The following is a 22,658-nucleotide window of genomic DNA, read 5'->3' on the forward strand; positions in this document are numbered from 1 at the left end:
CCATTGATGTCACTGGAGCTAGGACTTTAAACAAACAAAAGTTCTGGAGTGAACAAAAATGTTTTTGTCTGGGAAGTCATGGCTGGGTTGAACATACAATTGTATTAAAAGCTGTTACAAAATGTTTTAACAACTGATCATTTAACAATATGCAGTTATTAAAACTGTTTCACAGTATGAAAGGATCTCAAAAATTAGGAAATTTTAGCTGCAATCAACTTGAAAACTTTCACATGAACACTTTGGTGATTTTGCTCCAGGCCATTTTGTGATGCAACCATTTCATTTTTGGTGATGTTTTTGTCACATAGCAAAGCTGCTTTTGAAAATATGGAAAATCAGAATGTTCACATTTTGCTCTACACTCCAAAAATTCAGCTGTACTTTCTAGTTGAAAATTGTGACAGTATGAAATATTTTACAAAGGCAGACAAAAATGCGAAAATAATATTGATTGAAAAAGCTCAATTTTATTTCACTTCTTTTATATATCTTTACTTGGAAACGCATACATTTTTTGATATAAGAACTCTAATTCTCTTGGAACAGCTTGAGACAATACTTTATAAGGTTACAGACCAAAACATGGCCCTGGCTTCTTGATGATATTCCGCCCCAGGCCATGAGGACCCATGTGAGCAGAGGGAGTCCTCTGCTGACAAGACTGGAGCCTAGGACAGTACTAAAAGCTTAGCTAAAACTCTGCTGAAAAGATATATTCAAGGACAGCAAATATATTCTCACTGAGTGCATCTATCCTGAGAAAATCCATAAAAGTTTTCTGTACCACAGCAGTTCCACCAGAGATAATGTTGGCAAATGCTGTAGCATAGATAAGGTGTAGGTGTCTTTACCATAGTGTTATCTAATCTTATTTTATTACCATCATGTTCTGTTTCTCATCAACAGCCAAGAAAGGTTTCTTCTAGTTGGGATAAAAAAACAGCATGGCTACCTTCTAGCGGTTAGAGCACAGGACTGGAAGCCACGAATCCTATTTCTGGTTCTGCCACTGACCTGCCATGATCTTGGGCAAATCACTGTGTCTCGCTATGCCTCTTTCCTACCACCTATTAAAAGGCCTGTTGATTCCCCACCCAGGGGTGCTGAGAAGATTAATGGTTATTTGCGATATATAGAGTCAGAGGCATGTGTGACATTTAAAAAGCAAGTATAAAGATGAGGGCCCTAGATTCTCAGAGAAGGGGTTGCAGATCCTTGATCTTGACAGGATACTTCTATGTCAGCCCCAGAAGAAATCAGAGCAGAGTGGAGGCTTCTCTTCTCTACACTGGCTGGCTATGACCCTCCAAGGGACCACTTACCAGCCAGGGATTGCTGGAGTGCAGCATCACACCCACTTTCCAGCCCCAACACCAGCGGCTACTGGATGGTGGTGTAGACAGTGTTTTTTTGTGTACTGGAGACTCCTCCTTCAAGGGCAATGCCCTAGGGAGGGACATCTGATAGCTTTCAGCAGTGAGAGGGCTATAAAGAGAGCAAATCTGGGCTCAGGATTAAACCCAAGGTCCCTGCCCTCAGGAGATTTAATCTAAAATTAGGTCAGGACCAGGACAAAAGAACAGACTGTTGTGGGTGAGTGGGAGAAGACGACAGCGGTAGAGAAATGGACGGAATGTGTTTGGGTGCACAGATTCCCATGGAAAGGGACATGTCAAAGTTGCATGCTTTGTGGATTTGATGTTTGTTACTTTCTCATTTTAAGGGTGGGTCTGCACTGCAGCTGGGACAGTGCAGGTGAACAGACACGTGCTAGGTCTGCTCCAGCCTGCGTGCTAAAAATAGCAGCATGGCTATGGCAGCTCGGGCTAGCCACCTGAGAACATTCCCTCCTGACCTCAGCGTCTATATGCGGTTGGCCAGCCTGAGCTGCTGCCCACGCTGCTGCTCGAGCACACAAGCTCAAGTGGAGCAAGCATGTATCTACCCACCCGCTCTGGGAAGCACCCTCCCAGCTGCTGTGCAGTTGTATCCTTAATGTACATTTATATGAATGAAATATCTGCAAATGAAATCTCTCTTTTAATTCACATTGGCAAAACACTAAGATCCTTGGAGGAAAGGCATTTCAGAAGGACTAAATAGGACCAATAAGAGTTTTTTAAAAAATGTAGTTCTGCCTAGTGACTGCTGAAAGATGTAAGGCTCCCAGACTTGGGAATCCATTGTTCATGTGTAGTCTGTGTGTCCCGCACCTAGGAAGGATCACAGCCAAAGAGCTCTACCCGAAGACATATGCTTCGATTCCAGGTTTTAGGAATAATGCGGATGAACCTGGAAAATATGGGTGGATTTAAGAAATGCTTGACCTGTCTGCTGCTGTTCTTATTCCCCACAAAAACCTGAAAGTAAACAAAATAATGAATTAGTGGGGAAAAAATTATTACCTTAAAAATGCTGCCTTTTTTAAAAAAAAAATCTAAATGCTTCAGAGTTGCTGCGTCAGGGGGCAGGGAGGTGGACTGGATCACTCCAGTGGTGTATATTCAGCCTTCCTCCTCTAGGTCACTGCTTCAAATCCAAACTGTGGTCTGTGTGAAATGATTTCATGGTCTCTGTTTCTATCTACATCACAGAAACCATCATGACTATCGGTGCTAACTGGCCCCTGCGTTGACCGGGGACTGACAAATCCCTCCTTTCTTATCCCTAGATGTGGTCCCTGCAGGTCGGGATTGAAGCACATCCATCAAGGTGGCTTGGGGGATTTCGTTAAGTGCTGTACCTGCTGCGTGGATGTAGGGAGGTCTCAGCTCTGTCAATCTGGGACCTTCCACCAGCACTAAATTCACTTAAAAATATTAAAGCAAAAAATATCTTCCAGTGAAGTTTGGCAGAGGCTTCCGTGTACACATTCTGTGCATTCCTTTGACATGTTCCTCTGTAAAAGGCATGCCACAGATTTCATCCCAGGTTCAACGGCATTCCACACAAATTTAGCATCCCCTCCCTTTCATTGTTGAAAATTATATACATCAGAAATAAAGAGCCATGAAAGGGAAGTTCTAGAGTCCTCTATAAGAGAGCCACCACTCCACCAGCATTTTAAATTCAACTGCAGGAACAATTTTTTGTGCCCCTCATTCTGGGGCTGTCCCTCATTTGGGCCTGGAGAAGTAGGACAAAGTGCTCGGGATTCAGAAATGGACAGAATTCTCTGAGTTTAAAATGGTACCTTTCCCACTGAAGTGGAGTCATCCATATAAGGTTTCCATTCTGTGCCTTCATCACTGTAAAGGATGACATAGGTTTTCACAAACTGCTCTGTAGACATGGACTTGCAACCCTGGGTTGTGATAGCGGTTATCTTCTTTGCTTTGAGGAGATCAATCTGCAGCCACTGCTGGTTGTTGTTTGACTACAATCAATACAAAGAGTAATGTGTGAGCAAATGCAGGTTTGTGCCAATATTAGCCCAACCAGAAACTTTGCTCAATGACAGTAAAAGCTGTATGAAGACATCCAGTGTTCTCTGCTGGCCACACATCAGTTTAATCACTGCAGATGATACACGCTGACCCTCCATTCAGCATTCACTTCCATCGCCAAAGCAGAATGAAAAGCAATACAAATTCATCCCTGGTGAATTAACATAGCTCTTATAAAGCACTTCTCATCAATCGATCTCAAAGCGCTTTATAATGTATCATCATCATTCCCATTTTACAGATAGAGAAACTGAGACAGACAGGGAAACAGACTTGCTCAAGGTCACCCAGGAAGCCAGTGACAGAGCTGGTTATAGAACCCAGGCCTCCTGAGTCTCACTCCAATGCTCTAGTCACTAGGCAGTACTGATGATCAACAGTAAAGCCAACAGAACTGCAACAGATGAATTTGGCTCACAGGCCACCAACCTTCAGCGCTTACTCATCCACTGAGTCTGAAGAGCCCACTCCCATGAGTAAGGGCTGAAAGGGCAGGCCCATCAAGTTGAGCATGCTGGGCCTGCTGCCAGTCTCCACATAGATTCATTGCTTTCCACTTCACATTATGAAATTAGCAAATGTTCTTTTTTTAAAGGAAAAAAAACCTTTTTGTGAGCATGTCACAAACCTCCCACTGGAAGGGAGCTAAGCAGGCTTTTCACAGGAGGACTGGATAGAACAAACCAGAGCACAGTGTGGAGGGGGCACATAGAGCAGGCAGAGACACAAACCAGAGCAGCAGCACATTCACTAAGGGCAGCAGCTTTGACTTAGCAGATTTTTTCTTTTGTTTGCTTGTTACCTTCGCTTGCCAGGCATTCACTCTCCCTTCCTGATTGAGACGCGCGAGGGAAGGCTCCCATGAGTTATACCAGGATTTCTTATAGGAAGAAGCTGTAATCAGCATTCTTGATCTCCCCATTTTCCATTCCCAGTGGCAGGGAGCAACCTGTAAAGAGAATCGCAGTAGGTCTCCATTTCATCATATATTTGCAGTCAGGGACTGGAGCTCTCTTTGGCCAGTCATCATTAAAACCAAGTCCAGCAGATCTGTGAAATAAAAGGTTTGTGCATCTGTCTATTATGGGTGGGACTGTCAAAAGCACCCAGAGTTAGACCAATTCTGAGCGTTTTTGCAAGTCCCACTCTGTATTAGTTTATTTGAATGGCAATATAAGAACAAGGGGCTTGTTGTCCTGGGAACTGGGGAAAGGGGATCCACAGCCTCTCATTTCTATGTTGCAGGTCTGAATCCAGCCCAGGGCATGCGCAACTGCAAGTCAACCATGCAATGACTGTGCAAGGGCTTGTGCGAAATGAGTTTTATTTCACACAATCCTGTTCCTGTTGGCCATGAGCTCACATCACCACTTCAGGTAGTGCTGACTGTCAGTATGCTAAAAGCCGCTTTGTTGTTCTTGTCAGAGAGGCCTATGAATGAGACATGAATAAACTCTGCTCCCTCTCCTGGAGGAAGTTTCACCAGGTCTGTGTTAAGGCACATACATAAGGCAGTGTGCAGGAAGCTGGCACTGCCACTGACCATGCCTTGCCTGTTCTGTGGATAAACAGAGAAAAGCCAGAGCTGTCAATCCAAATACAAACACCAGTACTAGGAGTGGGCTTTTCAAAAGCACTGAACGGGAAAAGACCCCTAACTTCCACTGGTTTTGAATGGGAGTTGGGTACCTAGATGCTTTTAAAAAAAAATCGCACCCTAAATTCATTAAGGCCAAGGATTTCAGAAGCATCTTGTGATTTTTGAATGTCCAACTTGAGAAACCCAATTTTCAGATGCTGGGCAGAGATCTGTCTGAAAATCAGGTCCCTCTAAGGTGTCTTATATGTTAGGAACCAAAAATCATGAATTGCTTTTGAAAATCTTGGCTCATAATAAAAAAAGGTTGAGCCTATTTTTCTAAGGGGTAGAGGGGAAACAAGTACCAGTGAGTTCTCATTGCTCACCTTTGACTTCGCAGCCCAGGAGTTCCATGCGAAGAGTAGGCCTGTTGTAGGAGTCAGTTGGATAAACCCTAATATACCTAGCAATGATAGGTGGATCAATATGGTTGTCTTTTATCCCATGGGCATCTGAATTACCTTCAAACAACTAGTAAAACAGAAAAAAGCAATTAAGATTTCAGAAAAGATAATGCTATTAATTCAAAGCAATTACAAGCTTGGTCCTGCAAACCCTGTGTCATGAGATTAAGTCTTTACTTATGCAATTTCAATGTGGCTACTCACATTATAGCAAAACCTAAAAACACATCATCCTTAGCTTTGCCTTACTATAGCCTCCAGAGGCTAAACCAGGGACCCAGTATGTTAAGTCCAGTACAGACCCTTATTAGGATATTAATAGACAGACAACTAAGACCAGTAGAGACCTAACATGCATTAACACCTATCATACAAACACCATGACACTGTGGGTATGGTTACACTACTGCAGCTACAGATGTAGCATGCTGGGGCTATATCACTGTAGTGCTGTGGCATTCACCCTTCCTTTGTCGCTGGAAGGGGTTTTCCATCAGTGTAGTTAATTCTCCTCTCCAAGAGGTCGCTGGAAGAATTCAGCATTTACTGTGGGGCATAGGCTGAGCTAACAACATTGCACAGGGTGTGATATTTTTCAGAGCCCTGAGCAATATAGCTAGGTCAATTTAATTTTTAGGTGGAAACCAGGCCTAAGAGTTGACCTGCCGCTGGCAGGGGAGGAGAGTTTGGGCACAGATAGAAGCCCTGGAAGGTGCTATATGGACACTTGGGTTGCACGTGTTAGGTAGCTACTGCTAATATTAGCAGTACTACTGTGACAGGGTGCCAGGGTTGGGCCGCACTGAACAGGGGCATAAGTTCAGCCCAGCATCCCACTCTCCTTGCACATGTGCTCAGGGGAAAGGCCATGAGCCAGAAGTAGGGACAGAGGCCTGTGCAGAAGTGGGGCTGCACAACCAGGGTTGTGGGGCTGTGTTGAAGCCCAGGCTGGGTAGATTCCTTATCTCTTATTACGATCCTGTATTCTGCTTTGTTATATACACCAGGCCAGACTAGTAAAGAGATTTAGGTGCCTCATGAGGCAGATAGGCTTTTAGTGTGGTTTTCAAAAACCCGTTCAGGCACTTAGATCCTTTGGAATTAGTGGGATTTTCCAATCTGCATCTTCATGTGCCTAAATACCTTTACAAATCGGACCCCTTATTCCTTGAGAAAAGCCCCTGGTGGCTGCCTGTGTAGTACTTTCTGCTGAGCCATCCCACCCGCTTATAGCTGCGTAAAGCTGGGGAGGCTGTGGTGATTAACGAGCAGGCAGACCTTCTGTCCCCCAGTGCTGTTTCCTATGAAGGTGATCCACTTCCGTTTGTCCTTGCTGTAAGTTACAAAGAACTCTTTGACATACAAGGACTTCATCAACTGCTTGGCTCCCTGCGTCTGTATCCCTGTGATCAGAACTTGCCTTTGCAGGTCCACCTGTAGAACAGCAAGATACACAAACTGTAAGAAAAGCTGCACCGTGAACCCAATTTCACCCTCAGGCACCTAAGGCGTGGGGCCAGGCCTGCATTTAGGCACTCAGAATGGCACTTCCACGCTCAAGATGGGTAACAGGGTGTTTAAGCTGGTGTGAGAGTCCAAATGAGGAGTTGTGTCCTAATCTATTTTATTGAGGTGTGTATTTACTTGTAGGCACCTTTGGGGTGCTCATCACCACAGTACCTGGGCACTTGACAAACATTAATGAATCCATTCTCTCAGCATCTCTGGGCGATGCAGTGGAGTGTTGCTATCTCCATTGTACAGACTGGGAGAGCGAGGCACAGAATGGGTAAGGCATACATTTCCAAAGCAGCCTCTGGTTTTGAGCATCCAGCCCGAGACAACCAGCGCTTGTCTTTTGGGGACGTTGAGCCCCCACAACTCCAACTGAAACCACCAGCGGCCATGAGTGCTCAGCACCTCTGAAAAATTAGAATCTGGTGTCTCAAGCTGGGCACAAAAGCATCCTCCAAAAAAAATAAATAAAAGTCAGGCAACGTTTGAAAGGTCACATGGTGGTTGTGTAGCAGAGCCAAGGTCTCCTGATTCCCAGGAACGAGTGCCTTCACCAGAGGACCTTTCCTCCCCCCTTAGGCAGTGACAGTGGAAGCTTCCTCCATGCTAGCCCACCAACAGGCCTCCTCCCTGAGCCGCAGGTGCCATTCCCAGGGCTCACAGGGGTGTTCGGTCTTCATGGCCCATCCAGTCCTTGGTCTTTCTTCTGAGACTCCCAGCAAGGGGGCCAGTTAGCACCAGTTGGTGGGAGAAAGGATGGGTTTGTGATGTGGACTGAGAACATAAGCTCATTACACACAGGTCTCTGATCAAGGCTCGTACTGCTGTCATTTTCTGGCTCCAGCAAAACCAGGCTGGATTCAGACAAGCGACACTGCAGAGAATCCAGCACATCCTGTTATCTATCCTGTGAGCTGTCAGGTTCCTCCTTAGCAGCAGTTTTAATTGAACATCCATAATAACCTGCAGCTGCTTATAGAAAGTGTCTCTTTGATCCAGTAAGATGAGCGAAGAGGCAATTTTTAGAGGAGATAGACTTAGCACAGCTCTGACTGGCTGAGCAAGGAGTCTGGGAGGCTCCCATCTGCCACACCTGGCAAAGCAGCTGCCTAGGGATCACTCAAGTCCCATTTAAGAGCGTGAGCTACAGTGACATGCAGGACATACTGTCTGTCAAGCTACAGAGAGCGGGAGCCTGATTTTCAAAACAGCTCAGCTACCGGTTAGGCACCAAAACGAAGTGACCAGATACTCAGAAGTACTCCGCACCCAGAAGTCTCCATTCTTGAACATCTGGCCAGGTCTTTAGGGGCCTAACAGGTCGCTCAGCTTCTCCAAGAACCTGGCCACTTGTTGTGGGGTATCTGGAAAGTCACCAGAAGCTGAACAGGAAGAGCTTAAAGAACAAAACAACTTGTAATGCATTAACCACTCCCACCCCATGTAACAGTTTGTGTAGTGAAGTAGAAAGCAGATGTCCAGCCCATGACTAGATCGGAGGATTAGCTGGTCATACAGCAAGGGTTGAATACATGTACACACTGAGAGACAGCTAAAGGGACAGCAAAAGGATAGGCTGTTTATCTATAGTATGATTATACCCTGGGCAGCAGCAGGGCAAACTTCCCCGCAATTCCCCCTGACAACAGGCCATGACCCTGACACAATACTGGGGCAGGGGCTCAGCATTCACTTGAAGAGGAGCGTGCGACCTACTGAATCATCAGTACTACTTCCTGCAACACTTGAGTTTTCCTGGGCAGCCTCTTTGGGAAGGTCTAGTTATAGTTTGACCTTGTTTAACACACGAGACCCAAAATAAACCCAGCATGTGTGTGGTGGTGTAGCTGCAGGCATCACCTAACCTGTCTGGGTATCACAGTGGGCAAATATATATTATACCAACCATACCTGGATCCATGGAAATTCACCTCGCTCCATGTCAGTGCTCCAAGCATTATATTTTCCAGTGTTGTTTAATCTAGCTAATTTAGGCTCCCAATAGTCTAGGTTGAAAAAAGGAACAAGGATATATGGTAAAAATCAAGGAAAACTAGAAAGCCATTGGCTTCTCAGCATGCGTATTTCAGTTTTTTTTTTGGTTTGTCCGGAAGAAAGAGACTCCTGTACAAATACCTGATAAGCTGTAAAGCTGACAAAAGCTTCAGAGACATTGGATGTTATCAGCAAATAAAAATTGATTGTACCCGGCCCCTGATCTTCTGTAGGTATAGATAATGCTGTTCAAGGAGGCAGTGTAGCTATCCCATCAAAACTCCTTCTGCCAGCCTTCTTCTGCCATCACTAAGGTGCTCTGCTGGCATAGCTACGCTAGCCAAGTTCTGCAGTATACACATGGCCCTGGGCTGCTCAGTCCTGCTCTGAATCTGGGTCTGCAGAACCGAGAGCTTTCTGAAGTCTGACAGCCTGTAAATTACTGAAATGATGCCATAAGACAGTAGCATGTATGAAACATGGAGAGGCAGAGAAAATCTACAATTGCACTGCCTGGTGCCAAGTCATATTACTGAAGACCATGTCTGACCTTCTCAAATAATAAAATGTTCTTCTACCATGTGTTTAAACTCACTTATGTGACGAGAAGCACTGATCTGTGAATCAAGTATAAGTCCATTCATTAGGCCCATTGGTAACTTGCACTCTAGAGAGAACACAAAAATGGTTGATTACTGATGAGCTGTATTCCATAAATAATCAGGAAAAAGAGGGTCATTCAGAGTCATGTTTGAGGAGGTGGCTGGACCTTTCTGATGAGATCACCCTTTGTACCAACTCCCAGTAGGGCACATTTGAGACTTCATCACTATTAAAAAAAGAAAGGGAGAGAGAGTGCGAGAGATAGAGCTCTGTATGCCCACAGGATCAAAATCATCTCTGCATTCAATTCCCTCAATTAAGGATTCACAGGTGGTTTCAGAAAATCAACGAATGTAAAGTTAGTGCTCTGAATGCTGTACAACACTTCTTTTAAATTCAATGTACTATAATCACTCCATGAGCTTCCCCTCCCTCAATTCTATTCCATCATTACTGTCCCATGCCCTGAAAGGGAGAGAACTATATAACTAGAATCCTGTATATTAGAATGATCATGATTAGATTCAGTACCTTTTTCTACAACGATAAAGGAGGCCTGCATTCCAGCTTGCTGATATTCCCCCACTTCGGTGTCTAAAAGCCACATGCCAGCTTTTGGTGGTGTCATTTCAATAGTTCGAAATGAGCCTTTAAAAGCAAGAGGAAAAAAACAAATCAGAGCTAATCTATTGAAACGTTAGCAGGAGATTGGCTGAGACAGAACAGTGAGGTTGTATAAACCAAGGGCTATCTATCCTGCCCATTCCTGGTAGCTTGACAAAGTGAGAGTCTAATATACTGCACCCATTGGAGAGCATAGCAGATACCAACATCTTCTCCTTTTAATAAACAGGTTCTAATTAGAGACATGCAGTAATCAAAAGTTCAGATCTGAATCCATGCTTCACTGCTTTAAAATTTACCTTTTCACGTAACCTTGGATGCATGCACATATTTTGTATAATACTGCATACACAGTATGTGCTGTGTGGTCATGTGGTGAATGACCTAACCTTTTACACGGATTCATGCTGTGGTAACAGTAACTTTTAGGGGCTGATGCTGGCCCCTGCTCCAGCCATTGCTCTGGCAGTGTGTAAGGGTTGTAAAAGAGCCACAACAGATCATGCGCTAGAGGGGAATTCTCCATGAGTCACAGCCTTATGCTTCCCCCACCATCCTGACACGTTCTTAAAAACCTCCAGTGACGGGGATTCCACAACCTCCCTTTGAAGCCTATTTCAGAGCTCAGCTACCCTTAGAGTTAGAATGTTCTTCCTAATGTCTAACCTAAATCTCCCTGGCTGCAGATTAGTCCCATTACTTCTTGTAGGCCCTTCAATGGAGAACAATTGGTCATCGTCCTCTTTATAACAGCATTTAACATACTGGAAGACTTATCAGGTCGCCCCCTCAGGTTTCTCTTCTGAAGACTAAACATGTCCAGTTTATTTAACCATTCTTCACAGATCAGATTTGCTAACGTTTTCATCATTTTTGTTCGTCTCCTTGAGACTGTCTCCATTTTGTCCACATCTTCTCTAAAGTGTGTGCCCAGCACAGGTTCTGGCTTTTAATTTTCCCTGGTGGTGCTCAACCCCTACTCAGCCCCAAGCCCCCCCTCCACCCTCACCCTGCCTCTTCTCATCCCTACTCCACCCCCACCTCTTTCTGACACCTCCCCTGAGCGCGCCCCATCCCTGCTCCTCCCCCTCGCAGCACCTCCTGCATCCCGTGGAACAGCTGTTTAGCAGTGTGCAGGAGGCACTGGGAAGGAGGGGGCAGGAGTTGATCAGAGGGGGCCAACAGCAGGTGGGAGTCTAGCTTAGCTGCTGGTGGGTGCTAAACACTCACTAATTTTTCTCTGGGGAGGTACTGACCCTGGAGCACTCACAGAGTCTGCACCTATAGTGCCCAGAGTTGGACACAGTACTCCAGCTGAGGCCTCACCAGTGCTGAGTAGAGCAGGACAATTACTTCCCAAGTCTTACATACAACACTCCTGTCACTAGACCCCAGAATGATATTAAGCCTTTTTCACAACTGCATCACAATGCTGACTCATTTTAAATTTGTGATCCACTATAACCCTCAGATCCTTTTCAGCAGTACTACCATCTAGCCAGTTTTTCCCCATTTTGTAGCTTTGCATTTGATTTTTCCTTCTTAACTGAAGTACTTTGCACTTGTCTTTATTGAATTTCATCCTATTGATTTCAGACCAATTCTCCAATTTGTTATGGTTGTTTTAAATTCTAATCTTGTCCTCCACCCCTCCCACTTTGGAATCACCTGCAAATTTTACAAGCACTCAGTTATCCATGTCATTAATGAAAATATTGACTAGTTCTGGACCCAGGACTGACCCCGGATGGACCCCAATGGATAACCCCTCCCAGTTTGTCAGCAAATCATTGCAAACTACTATTTGAGTACCATCTTTCAACCTATTGTGCACCCACCTTATAGTAATTTCCCTAGTTTGATTATGGGAATGTCTCGTGGGACTGTATGAAAAGCATTTTGATGGAAAAAAAGAGCTCTATTGTGATTATTAACCAGTTATTCATGGGCTCTTTCTCTTCAGTATGAATACTAAGCTTTCTAGCCACAACTCTCCAAGCGCTTCACAAAGGGAAATCAGAATTATTGTCCTCATTTTGCAGATGGGGGAAACTGAGGGACAGAGCAGGAAAGGGACTTGCCCATGTTCACACAGCAGGTCAGTGGCAGAGCTGGGAACAGACCCCAGACAACACGGCCTCCCACCTCTATCTCCACTATACAAACCTGCTGTGCCTGATCAGGACATCAGTCCATGCACTCCATATCCATCTCCAACCTTGCCTAGTAACTTACATTTCAGAGGAAAGCAGCCTCCTCTCCAGTCCCACCTCCCCAACTAATGGGCCATGTCTACATCTAAAATTTTGCAGCGCTGGTTGTTACAGCTGTATTAGTACAGCTGTATAGGGCCAGCGCTGCAGAGTGGCCACACTTACAGCAACCAGCGCTGCAAGTGGTGTTAGATGTGGCCACACTGCAGCGCTGTTGGGCAGCTTCAAGGGGGGTTCCGGGACGAGAGAGCAAACCGGGAAAGGAAACCAGCTTCGCCGCGGTTTGCTCTCTCGGTCCCGGAGCCACCCAGCAAACCTCAGGGAAGGAGACCTGCTTGCTCGGGGTTCCGGGACCGAGAGAGCAAACCGGGAACGCCGCGGTTTGCTCTCTCGGTCCCGGAGCCAGCCAGCAAACCGCAGGGAAGGAGACCTGCTTGCTCGGGGTTCCGGGACCGAGAGAGCAAACCGGGAACGCCGCGGTTTGCTCTCTCGGTCCCGGAGCCAGCCAGCAAACCGCAGGGAAGGAGACCTGCTTGCTCGGGGTTCCGGGACCGAGAGAGCAAACCGGGAACGCCGCGGTTTGCTCTCTCGGTCCCGGAACCCCGAGCAAGCAGGTCTCCTTCCCTGCGGTTTGCTGGGTGGCTCCGGGAACGCGAGAGCAAACCGCGGCGAAGCTGGTCTCCTTTCCCGGTTTGCTCTCTCGGTCCCGGAACCCCGAGCAAGCAGGTCTCCTTCCCTGCGGTTTGCTGGCTGGCTCCGGGACCGAGAGAGCAAACCGGGAAAGGAAACCAGCTTGATTACCAGAGGCTTCCTCCTTCCACGGAGGTCAAGAAAAGCGCTGGTAAGTGTCTACATTGGATTACCAGCGCTGGATCACCAGCGCTGGATCCTCTACACCCGAGACAAAACGGGAGTACGGCCAGCGCTGCAAACAGGGAGTTGCAGCGCTGGTGGTGCCCTGCAGATGTGTACACCTTCAAAGTTGCAGCGCTGTAACTCCCTCACCAGCGCTGCAACTTTCTGATGTAGACAAGCCCTCAGTGAAGTAGATCTGTGGTTCTCAAACTTTTGTACTGATGACCCCTTTCACACAGCAAGGCTCTGAGGGAGACCCCCGCATATAAATTAAAACACTTTTTAATATATTTAACATCATTAGAAATGCAGGAGACAAAGCGGGGTTTGAGGTGGTGGCTGACAGCTTGCAACCTCCCATGTAATAACCTCGCAACCCCCTCAGGGGTCCCGACCCCCAGTTTGAGGACCCAGAGGTAAATGATGCTGGGGTTGGGGAAGTCCTTTCCGACCTCACAGGAAATGAACAGCTAGTACCTTGCAACACAAGACTTGATCATCACTATCTTAATGGGCCCAAGCCAATTTCTGCTTCTGCTGCTCTAGTGACACTGAATTTTAGTAGAGTCACTCCAAAATTACCAAGTTTAGGGTTTAGCCTCATAATTATGAGTATAAATGACAAGACACTGAGCTGATATGTACCTGGAAAGAGAGGGTAGACACCAAGCTGATGCCCAGGGACTTCTGTGAAGGTCTGACCATGAAAGTGAACCACGTGAATATCTTTTGACCCGCCCATATTCAACAAGTGCCATCGGACCAGTTCATCTTTATACATCCTCAGTCCTTGCAAGTGATATATGATCCCATTAATGGCTGAAAAGAAAAATATTACAAGGGATAAAAAAAACTACAAACACACTCCAGCTGAGCAGCAATAAAGATGTCAACTAGAGTTGGACCAGAAGATATAGATTGGCTCTAGATCCAAATGTCTCCAAAGCCTATAGAGTTTCAGATCTGGTGTCCTGGTCAATGCCAATCTCAAGTGTCAACATATAATAATGACCTTCTCAGTTAATGAATTAAGTGTCAATGCAAGCGTAATTGATGGTCATTCAAATAAGCGAGAAGGCTTTCTACCTTCCTGGTAGAAACAAAATGAACAAAAGCTCCAGAAACTCTTGAACAGTTAAAAGTAGATAGTGTTGAAATGTATCTGTTTGAACGAGTAGAACATGAGGCCAGCTTGATTCATATTAGGTTTGTGAGCCAACCTAACCCCATAAACCCTATATTAGGGGGCCTAAATTAAATGGATTCCTCTTAAAGGGTCATTATCAGGTGGGTGTTGCAGCTCTGAAAATTTCAAGGGAAACCCCTCCCAGGGTCCTTGCTGGCAGTGGGGAAAAAAGGTCTCAAAAATATTAATCAACTGTTGAGCAATACCCCAATGTCTGCCTGAGACTGCAAACAGCCTAAAGCAATAGCTCTGATAGGTGTGAACTATCCACTTCATCTGAATAGTGCATTGATTCTGAAATGTAAAGGTGATGATTTAAATGTCAACTTTGTTAACTATTTCACACCTTATCATTTTAGTGGAAACATCCAGCAAATGTGCTTATTCCAATTACAAACTGCCTCTGATCTCCTCAGTTGGGGGATTTAATACTAAAATAAACAAACAGAGGTTACTGTGTTCATGGCAATATTCAATATCATATTAAATTTAGAAGAACTCCATTTTTCAAATTTAAATGAAAGTGCCACAGAATTCACAGCCTGCTGCCCCTGAATGCCAGAGAATTCAGAGACCAGCCCACAGGATTTAGGCACTGCTTGCTGTAGAGTACAGGGGGCTTGAATATAATGAGACAGACTCTATTAATGTCAACAGATCTGACTTATGCCTGACTTTAAGGACCACATTTTTAAAACGTGGCTTCCATTTTTGTGTACAATCACTTATTCACATGAATAATAGCACTAACAGGCCAAGTTTCCAAAAGAGGTCTCCCATTTAGGCACCTAAATGAAGTGATCAGATTTTCAAAAGTGTGCATCATCCAACAGCTCTCATTGTTGTGAATGGGGGGAGCTGCTGGGTCCTTAGCTCTTTGGAATAATTGGCCACTTCTTTGGGTACATAGGTGGGAACTGGACTCTTCTGAAAAGCCAGATTCTGTTGTGGGTGCCAAGCATGTCTGAAAATCCACCCCCTATGCACAAACTCCCATCTGTGCCAATTAGAGCTGACTGAAACCCAGATGTTCTGTTTCATGGGGAATTTCACAATTTTTCTGAAACACAAAAATGTATTTTAGTGGGAAATATAATTAAAACTGATGCAATTTGCAAAAAAATTTGGCGTAATCAAATCAGCATTTTCAATTCAACTGAAAATTGTTTCAGTTGAAAAATTTCCTACCACGTCTCCTAGCAAACAAACAAACAAAAAAAACCCCACCCACACACCGCCCAGATTGAGCCTGTGCTGCCTCGCTGAAAATTATCTTGAAACTGCTTTTTAATGGAAAATTGATTTTTTTAAAATGAAATTCTCATAGAAAAGGTTCTGTTTTCCATGGAAAGCTTACTTGCGTTGAAAAACCTGAAGAGCCAGGGAGATTATGGTTTTCAGCCCACAACTGAAAACTTCCTGTTCAAAACCTGAATTTTTTTTTTTTTTTGGCAAAGTCAAAATTTTCTGAGGAAAATTTTAACAAAAACATTTTTTCTGTTTTTGTCAACATTTTCCAACCAGCTCTAGTCTATATGCATATTGTATTTTTATATGCACAAGAAATAGTGCAAAAAAAAAAGTGCATGCAAATGATGTATGCATGCAAAGAGACAAGTGCACCAAGAGAAGCTGGGTTGAGGTCTTTTTAACTCCTTCCTCTTCCCTCCAAACATGGATAACCGACAAAGGGAAACATTAGTACCATGGAATTTATGGTATTTTTGCGCTTCTGAGGTCTTCTCACTGTAAGTCCTTTTGGAATGTTTATTGAAGTACCAGCTTTTCTCTTCATCAAAGACCATAAAAAGCAGGACAAACTCTCGGGTATCTACTGGCCTGTTGTTACTTGTACTGAGGGTTCCCTTTTGACAGATCAAGACTGGACCAATCAAGCCTGAGTGAATATCTTTCTCCTGGAAGGCAATAAATACAAATTACAAGTAAAAGTTAGGGTTTCCCAAAATACGTCATTAATAACAATTTGCACACTCACAAGGGCTTTCATTTGAGGATTTTACAAGTGTTAACATTGGTGCACAGGAATTGCCAGACTGGATCAGACGCAAGGCCCCAATAGCATTGTGTCTCCAACAGTGGCCAGTGCCAGATTTTTTTCATGTTTTTTAAATATCCCTAAAACGTATGCTGCCAGTCCCTGATCCCTGTCTAGTTCTGCATGGGTGGCCAGTTCCAGAGAAGGCTGTACCATGGTTATATAATGGCATTATAATCATTTCTGTATTGTTCCCCATCCTATTCCATATGCATCATAACATTTTGCTTGCTTTTTCAACTGCAGCTGCACACTGAGCAGAGGTTTTCATTGATCTGTCTGCAGTGATGCTCAGGTACTGTTCCTAAGTTGATATGGTTAATTTAGAACCACATAAGGTACAAGTAGTTTAACATTTTCTGTCTAATATACATTATTTTGTATAAATCAATACTTAATTTAATCTACCATCATGTTGCCCATTCAACTAGCTTGGTTAAGTCCCTCTGAAATTCCTCACAGTCTTCTCTGGACTTAGCTAACCTAAATTAATTGCGTCATCAATAGATGTTGCTACTTCACTAGTCACCTCTCTCTCTTTCCAGGTCATTAAAAAAAAAAACCAGACAAAACACAAGAATGGAGCTAATACAGAACCTTGTGACCCCTTGCTGTTAGCCTTTTGCCATCATGAAAACTGACCATTTAATCCTACTGTTTGTTAACGCTTTTAACCAGTATTTGATCCATGACTATACTCAGCTTTGCATTGTAGGACTAATTACTTTCCTCAGTAGCCTCCTATGCGTGACTTTGTCAAGGGCCTTTTGAAAGTGTAAATAAAATATGCCATTTGATTCTGCGTTATATGCTATTTTACTGACACATTAAAAGGATTCTAACAGATTAGTGACACAACTTCCCTTTACAGAAACCATGGTGGATAGACCCTATCATACCATGAGCTTCCATATCTTTTATTATTCTATTTGAATGATTTTTCAACCAAAATTTACCAGGTACAGAAGTAAGACTTTATTAATTAATAAAGGTTGGGTAAAGGTCCCATTTTACAGATGAGGAACCCAGATCTAAGATGTATTTGCACATCACATTGCAAACATGGGGGCTGGGCAAATCTCTCAGCTATGCTATATTCCTAACTAAGGGCCTGATACAAATGTCTACTAAACTCAACAGAAGGACTTTGGATCAGGCCCTAAATTTGAGATAGAGGGCTTGATTCGACATTGCCTCGCGTAGCTACTGAACTCTATGCAAAGTGGCTATGAAATGCTACCAAATCAGAGTTCTCCACCCACTCATGCCAGTGGCAGCAATTTATATTTACTTTGCACAGGCATAAACTATTAGATGAGGAACAAGACAGTGGTGAATCAGACCCAAAAGAATAGGAAGCAAAGCCAGTATTTCAGCAACAAGACATAGCAGTTGTTATCCAACAGAGCGTAGCACCCTTCTGCTTAGATTTCCTTACCGGGTTTACACCAGAGTAATAGGCCCAGGACCTACAGGCTGTTCCAGGTTGTATAGGTCCAGACCGCTTGGTTGCAAACCATATGTAGGTATAGGTGTCATTTGGCTGAACTGCATCATCCTTTTTGAACCAGTCTGGAGACTCATCTTCATAACTGGTTCCCTCAGAGGATTTCTCATAGAAAAGCCCATGGGAATGGAGGGAATATGGTCTGGATGCCAGATTTTTAAAATGAACCTGGAAAATAAATACAGGCAGATCCTTGATTAGCAGATTTGGGCCTAAACCAACCCCCTAGGCATAAAACACCCATGAACGGTGTAAAGTACAAATTCAGGATTCAGATTTGTCTATTGATTATGGGCTAGACTGTGCGTGGTTGGAGGTGGGGAATGTAACTCCTGACACATCTTTATGGAGTGCAGCAGACTCCACTGTGCACAGCTAGTAGTATGTGGGCAGCAGGGTAATGGCTCTGCCTACTCCCTGCCCCCTTTCCAGCATTGTTCCCAAGAGGGAGCAAGTTGGTAGCAGCCCCTGCATTCCTGTGAGAACCCCAATTCCAGGCAGGTCTACCATGGGTTGCACAAGGGTGATAGGGAGTCTTTATTCTTTCTTACACCCTTGGGTGGCTGTGTTAGACAGGGCACAAGCTAGTTCTACAGTAATATCAGATCCCAGTGTTTGTAATTCCCACTGATGTCAATGGGAGTTTCTCTGTTATGCATCTCCCTCATCCCAGAGGTGGACTGCCAGGGCAAGGAGCTGGTCTTTTCTCCCTCACTCAGAGGATGGAGTTCCAAGATTAGGGTTGGCTTTTGTCTCTTCTTTTCTTGTTCCTGATTTTTATGTAACTCATCTGTTCCCTTATGTACTGGAGAGCCTGATCAAAGAAGTTCGAGATAATGAACAGGTGACTAATGGTTCAAATGGTGGTCCGGTGAGGCATTTCAGTACCAGGTTGAGATCCCATGTTGGTATAGGTTGTCGCACGTCTGGGTAAACATTTCTGAGACCCTTGAGGAAGCGTTTTGTAGCTGGGTGTGCGAATGTCGAAGTTCCATCGATCTCCTGGTGGAATGCTGAAATGGCCGCAAGATGGACTCTGATCAAGCTCATTGTTAAGCCAGTGCTTTTCAGCTCCAATCTAAGATTAATGGTAGCGCAGCTGAATTGCTCATCAAGTGTCTTCCTTGACACCAGGCAGAGAACCTCTTCCATTTTTGAAGCGATGTGTTTCTCATAGTCAGTTTTCTGCTGTTTAATAACACGTTTGACTTGTTCCACGCAGGTTATTTCGTCATGGTGGAACCATTCAGAAGCCATGCCTGTAGGTGGAGTATCTCCAGATTCGGGTGGAGAGTTTGATAGTTGTGTTGAGACAGCAGATCCAACCGGCCCGGGAGAGCTCGCGAGGCGCATATCGCCATGCATAACAGGTAAGGATACCATGCTTGCCTGGGCCATGTTGGGACTGTAAGGATAACTTTGGCTCTGTCTGCTCATATCTTGTGTATCACGTATGATATGACTGGTATCGGTGGAAACACATACATGAGTGGTGCCTCCCATTTGATGAAGAAGGCATCCCCTAATGACAGATAGCCCCAGTCCTGCTCTTGAGGATAACACTGTGCATTTGTGATTCACTGGGGATGCAAACAGATCGATGGTGGGGAGTGCTCCACCGTTTGAAGATTGAACTCAGGACCTCTCCATTCATCTCCCATTCATGATCCTGGGAGAAGTAGCTGCTGAGCGTGTCTGCTGTCACATTCTGACAACTTGGCACCTAACACGCTGAGATGTTTACGTTATCTTGTATGCACCAATTCCAAAGTTTCATGGCTTCTGTGCATAGAGAATATAAGCGAGCCCCTCCTTGCCTGTTGATCTAGAACATGCAGACGATATTGTTGGTCATAATTCAAATGGATTTGTTCCATATATAAGGTAGGAAGTGCCTGCAGGCAATGCAAACTGCTCATAGCTCTAGCAAATTCATGTGCAGTGGAGTCTCTCCCGGAGATCATTTGCCTTGTATCATGTGTTGACTCACGTGAGCACCCCGGCCTATCAGTAAGGCATCTGTGGTGATCACTGTTGTCGGGGGTGTCTGTTGAAAAGGGATACCCACACAGATATTTTGTAGCCTTGTCCAGCATTGTAATGAGTTGAGGACATTTGGTGGAACTGTGAGCCGTTTGTGTAGGTTGTGTTTGCTTAGTATGTATACCATGCTTAGCTAACCCTGTAGACTTCGTATATGCAGTCTTGCATGTTGTACCATGAACATCGTGGCTGTCATGTATCATAGTAATTTTAAGACCATGCAAGCCCAAACTTGAGGACTGACTTGCACCTCTGAATTGAGGCTAGTGAGAGTTTGTGAATCTGGTAAAGGGTAATGACGCCTTGGCTTCTATGGCGTTGAGGTGTGCCCCGATAAAAGTTTAGTTGTTGGACTGGGTTTATGGTTGATTTCCATTCATTTATTTGTAGACCCAGCTCCCGGAATAGTGTGAAAGTGGATTGGACTGTGTCCATTGTGTCTTGTAGGCAATCGTCCAGGTAGGGGAAAATTATTTTCCCCTGTTTGTGCAGATGAGCTGCTACCCCTGCTAGAGTTTTGGAGAAGACTCTTGGTGCTGTGGATAGGCCAAATGGTAGTACTCCATATTGGAAGTGTTCTCGTCTACCATGAATCATAGACATTTCCTATGAGCAGAATGAATGGTGATATGGAAATAAGCATTTGGAGGTCGAGGGCTGAAGACCAATACCCCATTGCAATGCTGGGAGTATCATACCCAATGTGACCATCTTGAATTTTTGGGATCTGACAAACTTGTTGCGCTTCTGTTGATCCAGGATGGGTCTCCATCCCCTGCTCTTCTTCTGAGTCAGGAAGTAATGGGAGTAGAATCCCCTCCCTTTGAATTGTAGTGGCACTTGTTCCACAGCACCTAGTTGTAGAAGATGATTGACTTCTTGTCATAGTAGGTGCTCTTGAGAAGGGTTCCTGAAAAGGGACAGGGTAGGGGTAGGGTAGATGGGCAGGAGGTAAGGGAGATAGTGTATCCTGACTTGATAACTCCCAACACCCATTGGTCTGATGCTATAGTGGCCCAGATGCGGTAAAAGGGCTGGAGTCGATGGCCAAAAACTGTGGATGGGTCAGGCGTGAGCACTGTTTCGTGAGGGAGGTTGTTCACACCCTCGATCAACTTTTCAAAATTGCAGTTTTGGAGGTTCTGCCTGAGAAATCTGCCCCTGAGATTGAGGTGGTCGCTGGTATTGTGATAGCTGATATTGGCATTGTTGCCTATTTGAGAAGTCTCTAGGTCTCTGAGATGGTTGGTACCTCCTTCTCTTTGTAGGGGGAGTGTATATCCCCAAAGTGTGGAGCATGGCATGAGAGTCCTTCACTGAATGAAGGACCTTGTCCGTCTTCTGAGAGAAGAGTTATTGCCAGTTGAAAGATAAGTCCTCTAACTTTTGTCTGGAGTTCTTTTGGATTCTGGCCTCGGGGATACCATGAGGCGTGGCGCATTACTGAGGCTGTGGATGTTGTTCTGGCTGCCGTGTCTGCTGTGTCCAATGCTGCCTGAAGGGCTGTTTTGGATCTGAGCTAGCCCTTGGTGATGAAGGCCCAGAATTGTGTGTTTTTCCTCTGGTAGCTCAGAGGTGTGCTGGGCAAGTTTCCCATAGTTGCTGTAGTCGTATTTGGCCAGTAGTGCAGAATAATCGGCCACCCGAAACTGAAGGACACTGGAAGAATATATCTTGCATCTGAATAAGTCGAGTCTTTTGTGTTCTTTGTCATGGGGTGTAACCTTGAATTGTGGCTGCTTGTTACGGTGATTTACTGCCTCAACAACTACGTTCTGGCAGGAGATCGCCTCTCTTTTCGCAGACCTCTCTGCGGAGATATCTGAGCTCACTTTTTTGTTTTTTTCAGTGGGTAGATCTCCTTTTCCATACCAGAGAGGCTGTTTGCTTGTTCTCTTCAGGCTGGAGGGACTTCTCTATCAAGATTGTTTTAAGACGGAGATCTCTATATCGCTGGGCTCTGTCTTTCAGGTTGCTGCAGTGGGAATATTTCTGGGGAATATGCCCCTAACCCAGGCAGTGTATACATAAAGAGCGTCCATCTTTTTATGTTTTTATGTTCTTATCTGAAACGGGCATGGCATCACGGCAGGAGCCGCATTGTTTGAAGCCTGGAGACCCCGGCATTTTAACTCGTCACCATCCTTTAAGGGTGGTGGTGGACTGTTGTCTAACGAACTAACAATAAATTTGTTTTTGTTTTACTAACGCTAACTCTCTCTCTAACAGCTTATCTAAATATTTACCTAAAAACTATTTCTTAACGGTTTGTAGGGAGAAGTGCTAAGATTGTCCCTTTGCTCCCTTTTCAGCAGAAGACGGTTGAGAAGGAATCTGAGGGTTTGAATCGCGCGCATGCTACACACAGCATCAATGGTGCCATGAGACACCTATGACCCACGTGGACACTGCTACCATAAATTTCCGATTGACAGCACCAGGACGTACCACTGCTTAAAGTGGAGTACCCACAGGGACACTACTCGAAGAACCACCCTGTTCCATTCAGTCCATCCCACAAGGGGTCAACAGCTTCCTTATAGTAAATATTCTAATACTCTGTCCTAAA

General features: G+C 44.8%; 1 protein-coding gene across 1 annotated transcript in view; it reads right to left on the bottom strand.

Moving 5' to 3' along the window:
- Nucleotides 1-459: 459 nt before the first annotated feature.
- LOC115661226 (coagulation factor V-like) overlaps nt 460-22,658 on the bottom strand; it is a 63,985-nt gene continuing 41,786 nt past the window's right edge. Inside the window, 12 exon segments of the mRNA XM_030583580.1 lie at nt 460-2,363; nt 3,197-3,379; nt 4,252-4,351; nt 4,353-4,398; nt 5,415-5,559; nt 6,771-6,926; nt 8,919-9,013; nt 9,598-9,669; nt 10,137-10,253; nt 13,943-14,116; nt 16,189-16,399; nt 17,978-18,214. Coding sequence (XP_030439440.1) covers nt 2,217-2,363; nt 3,197-3,379; nt 4,252-4,351; nt 4,353-4,398; nt 5,415-5,559; nt 6,771-6,926; nt 8,919-9,013; nt 9,598-9,669; nt 10,137-10,253; nt 13,943-14,116; nt 16,189-16,399; nt 17,978-18,214 — 1,683 coding nt within the window. The 3' untranslated portion in view covers nt 460-2,216.

This window comes from Gopherus evgoodei, chromosome 1 (genome assembly GCF_007399415.2).
Source record: "Gopherus evgoodei ecotype Sinaloan lineage chromosome 1, rGopEvg1_v1.p, whole genome shotgun sequence".
Classification (NCBI taxonomy): domain Eukaryota; kingdom Metazoa; phylum Chordata; order Testudines; family Testudinidae; genus Gopherus; species Gopherus evgoodei.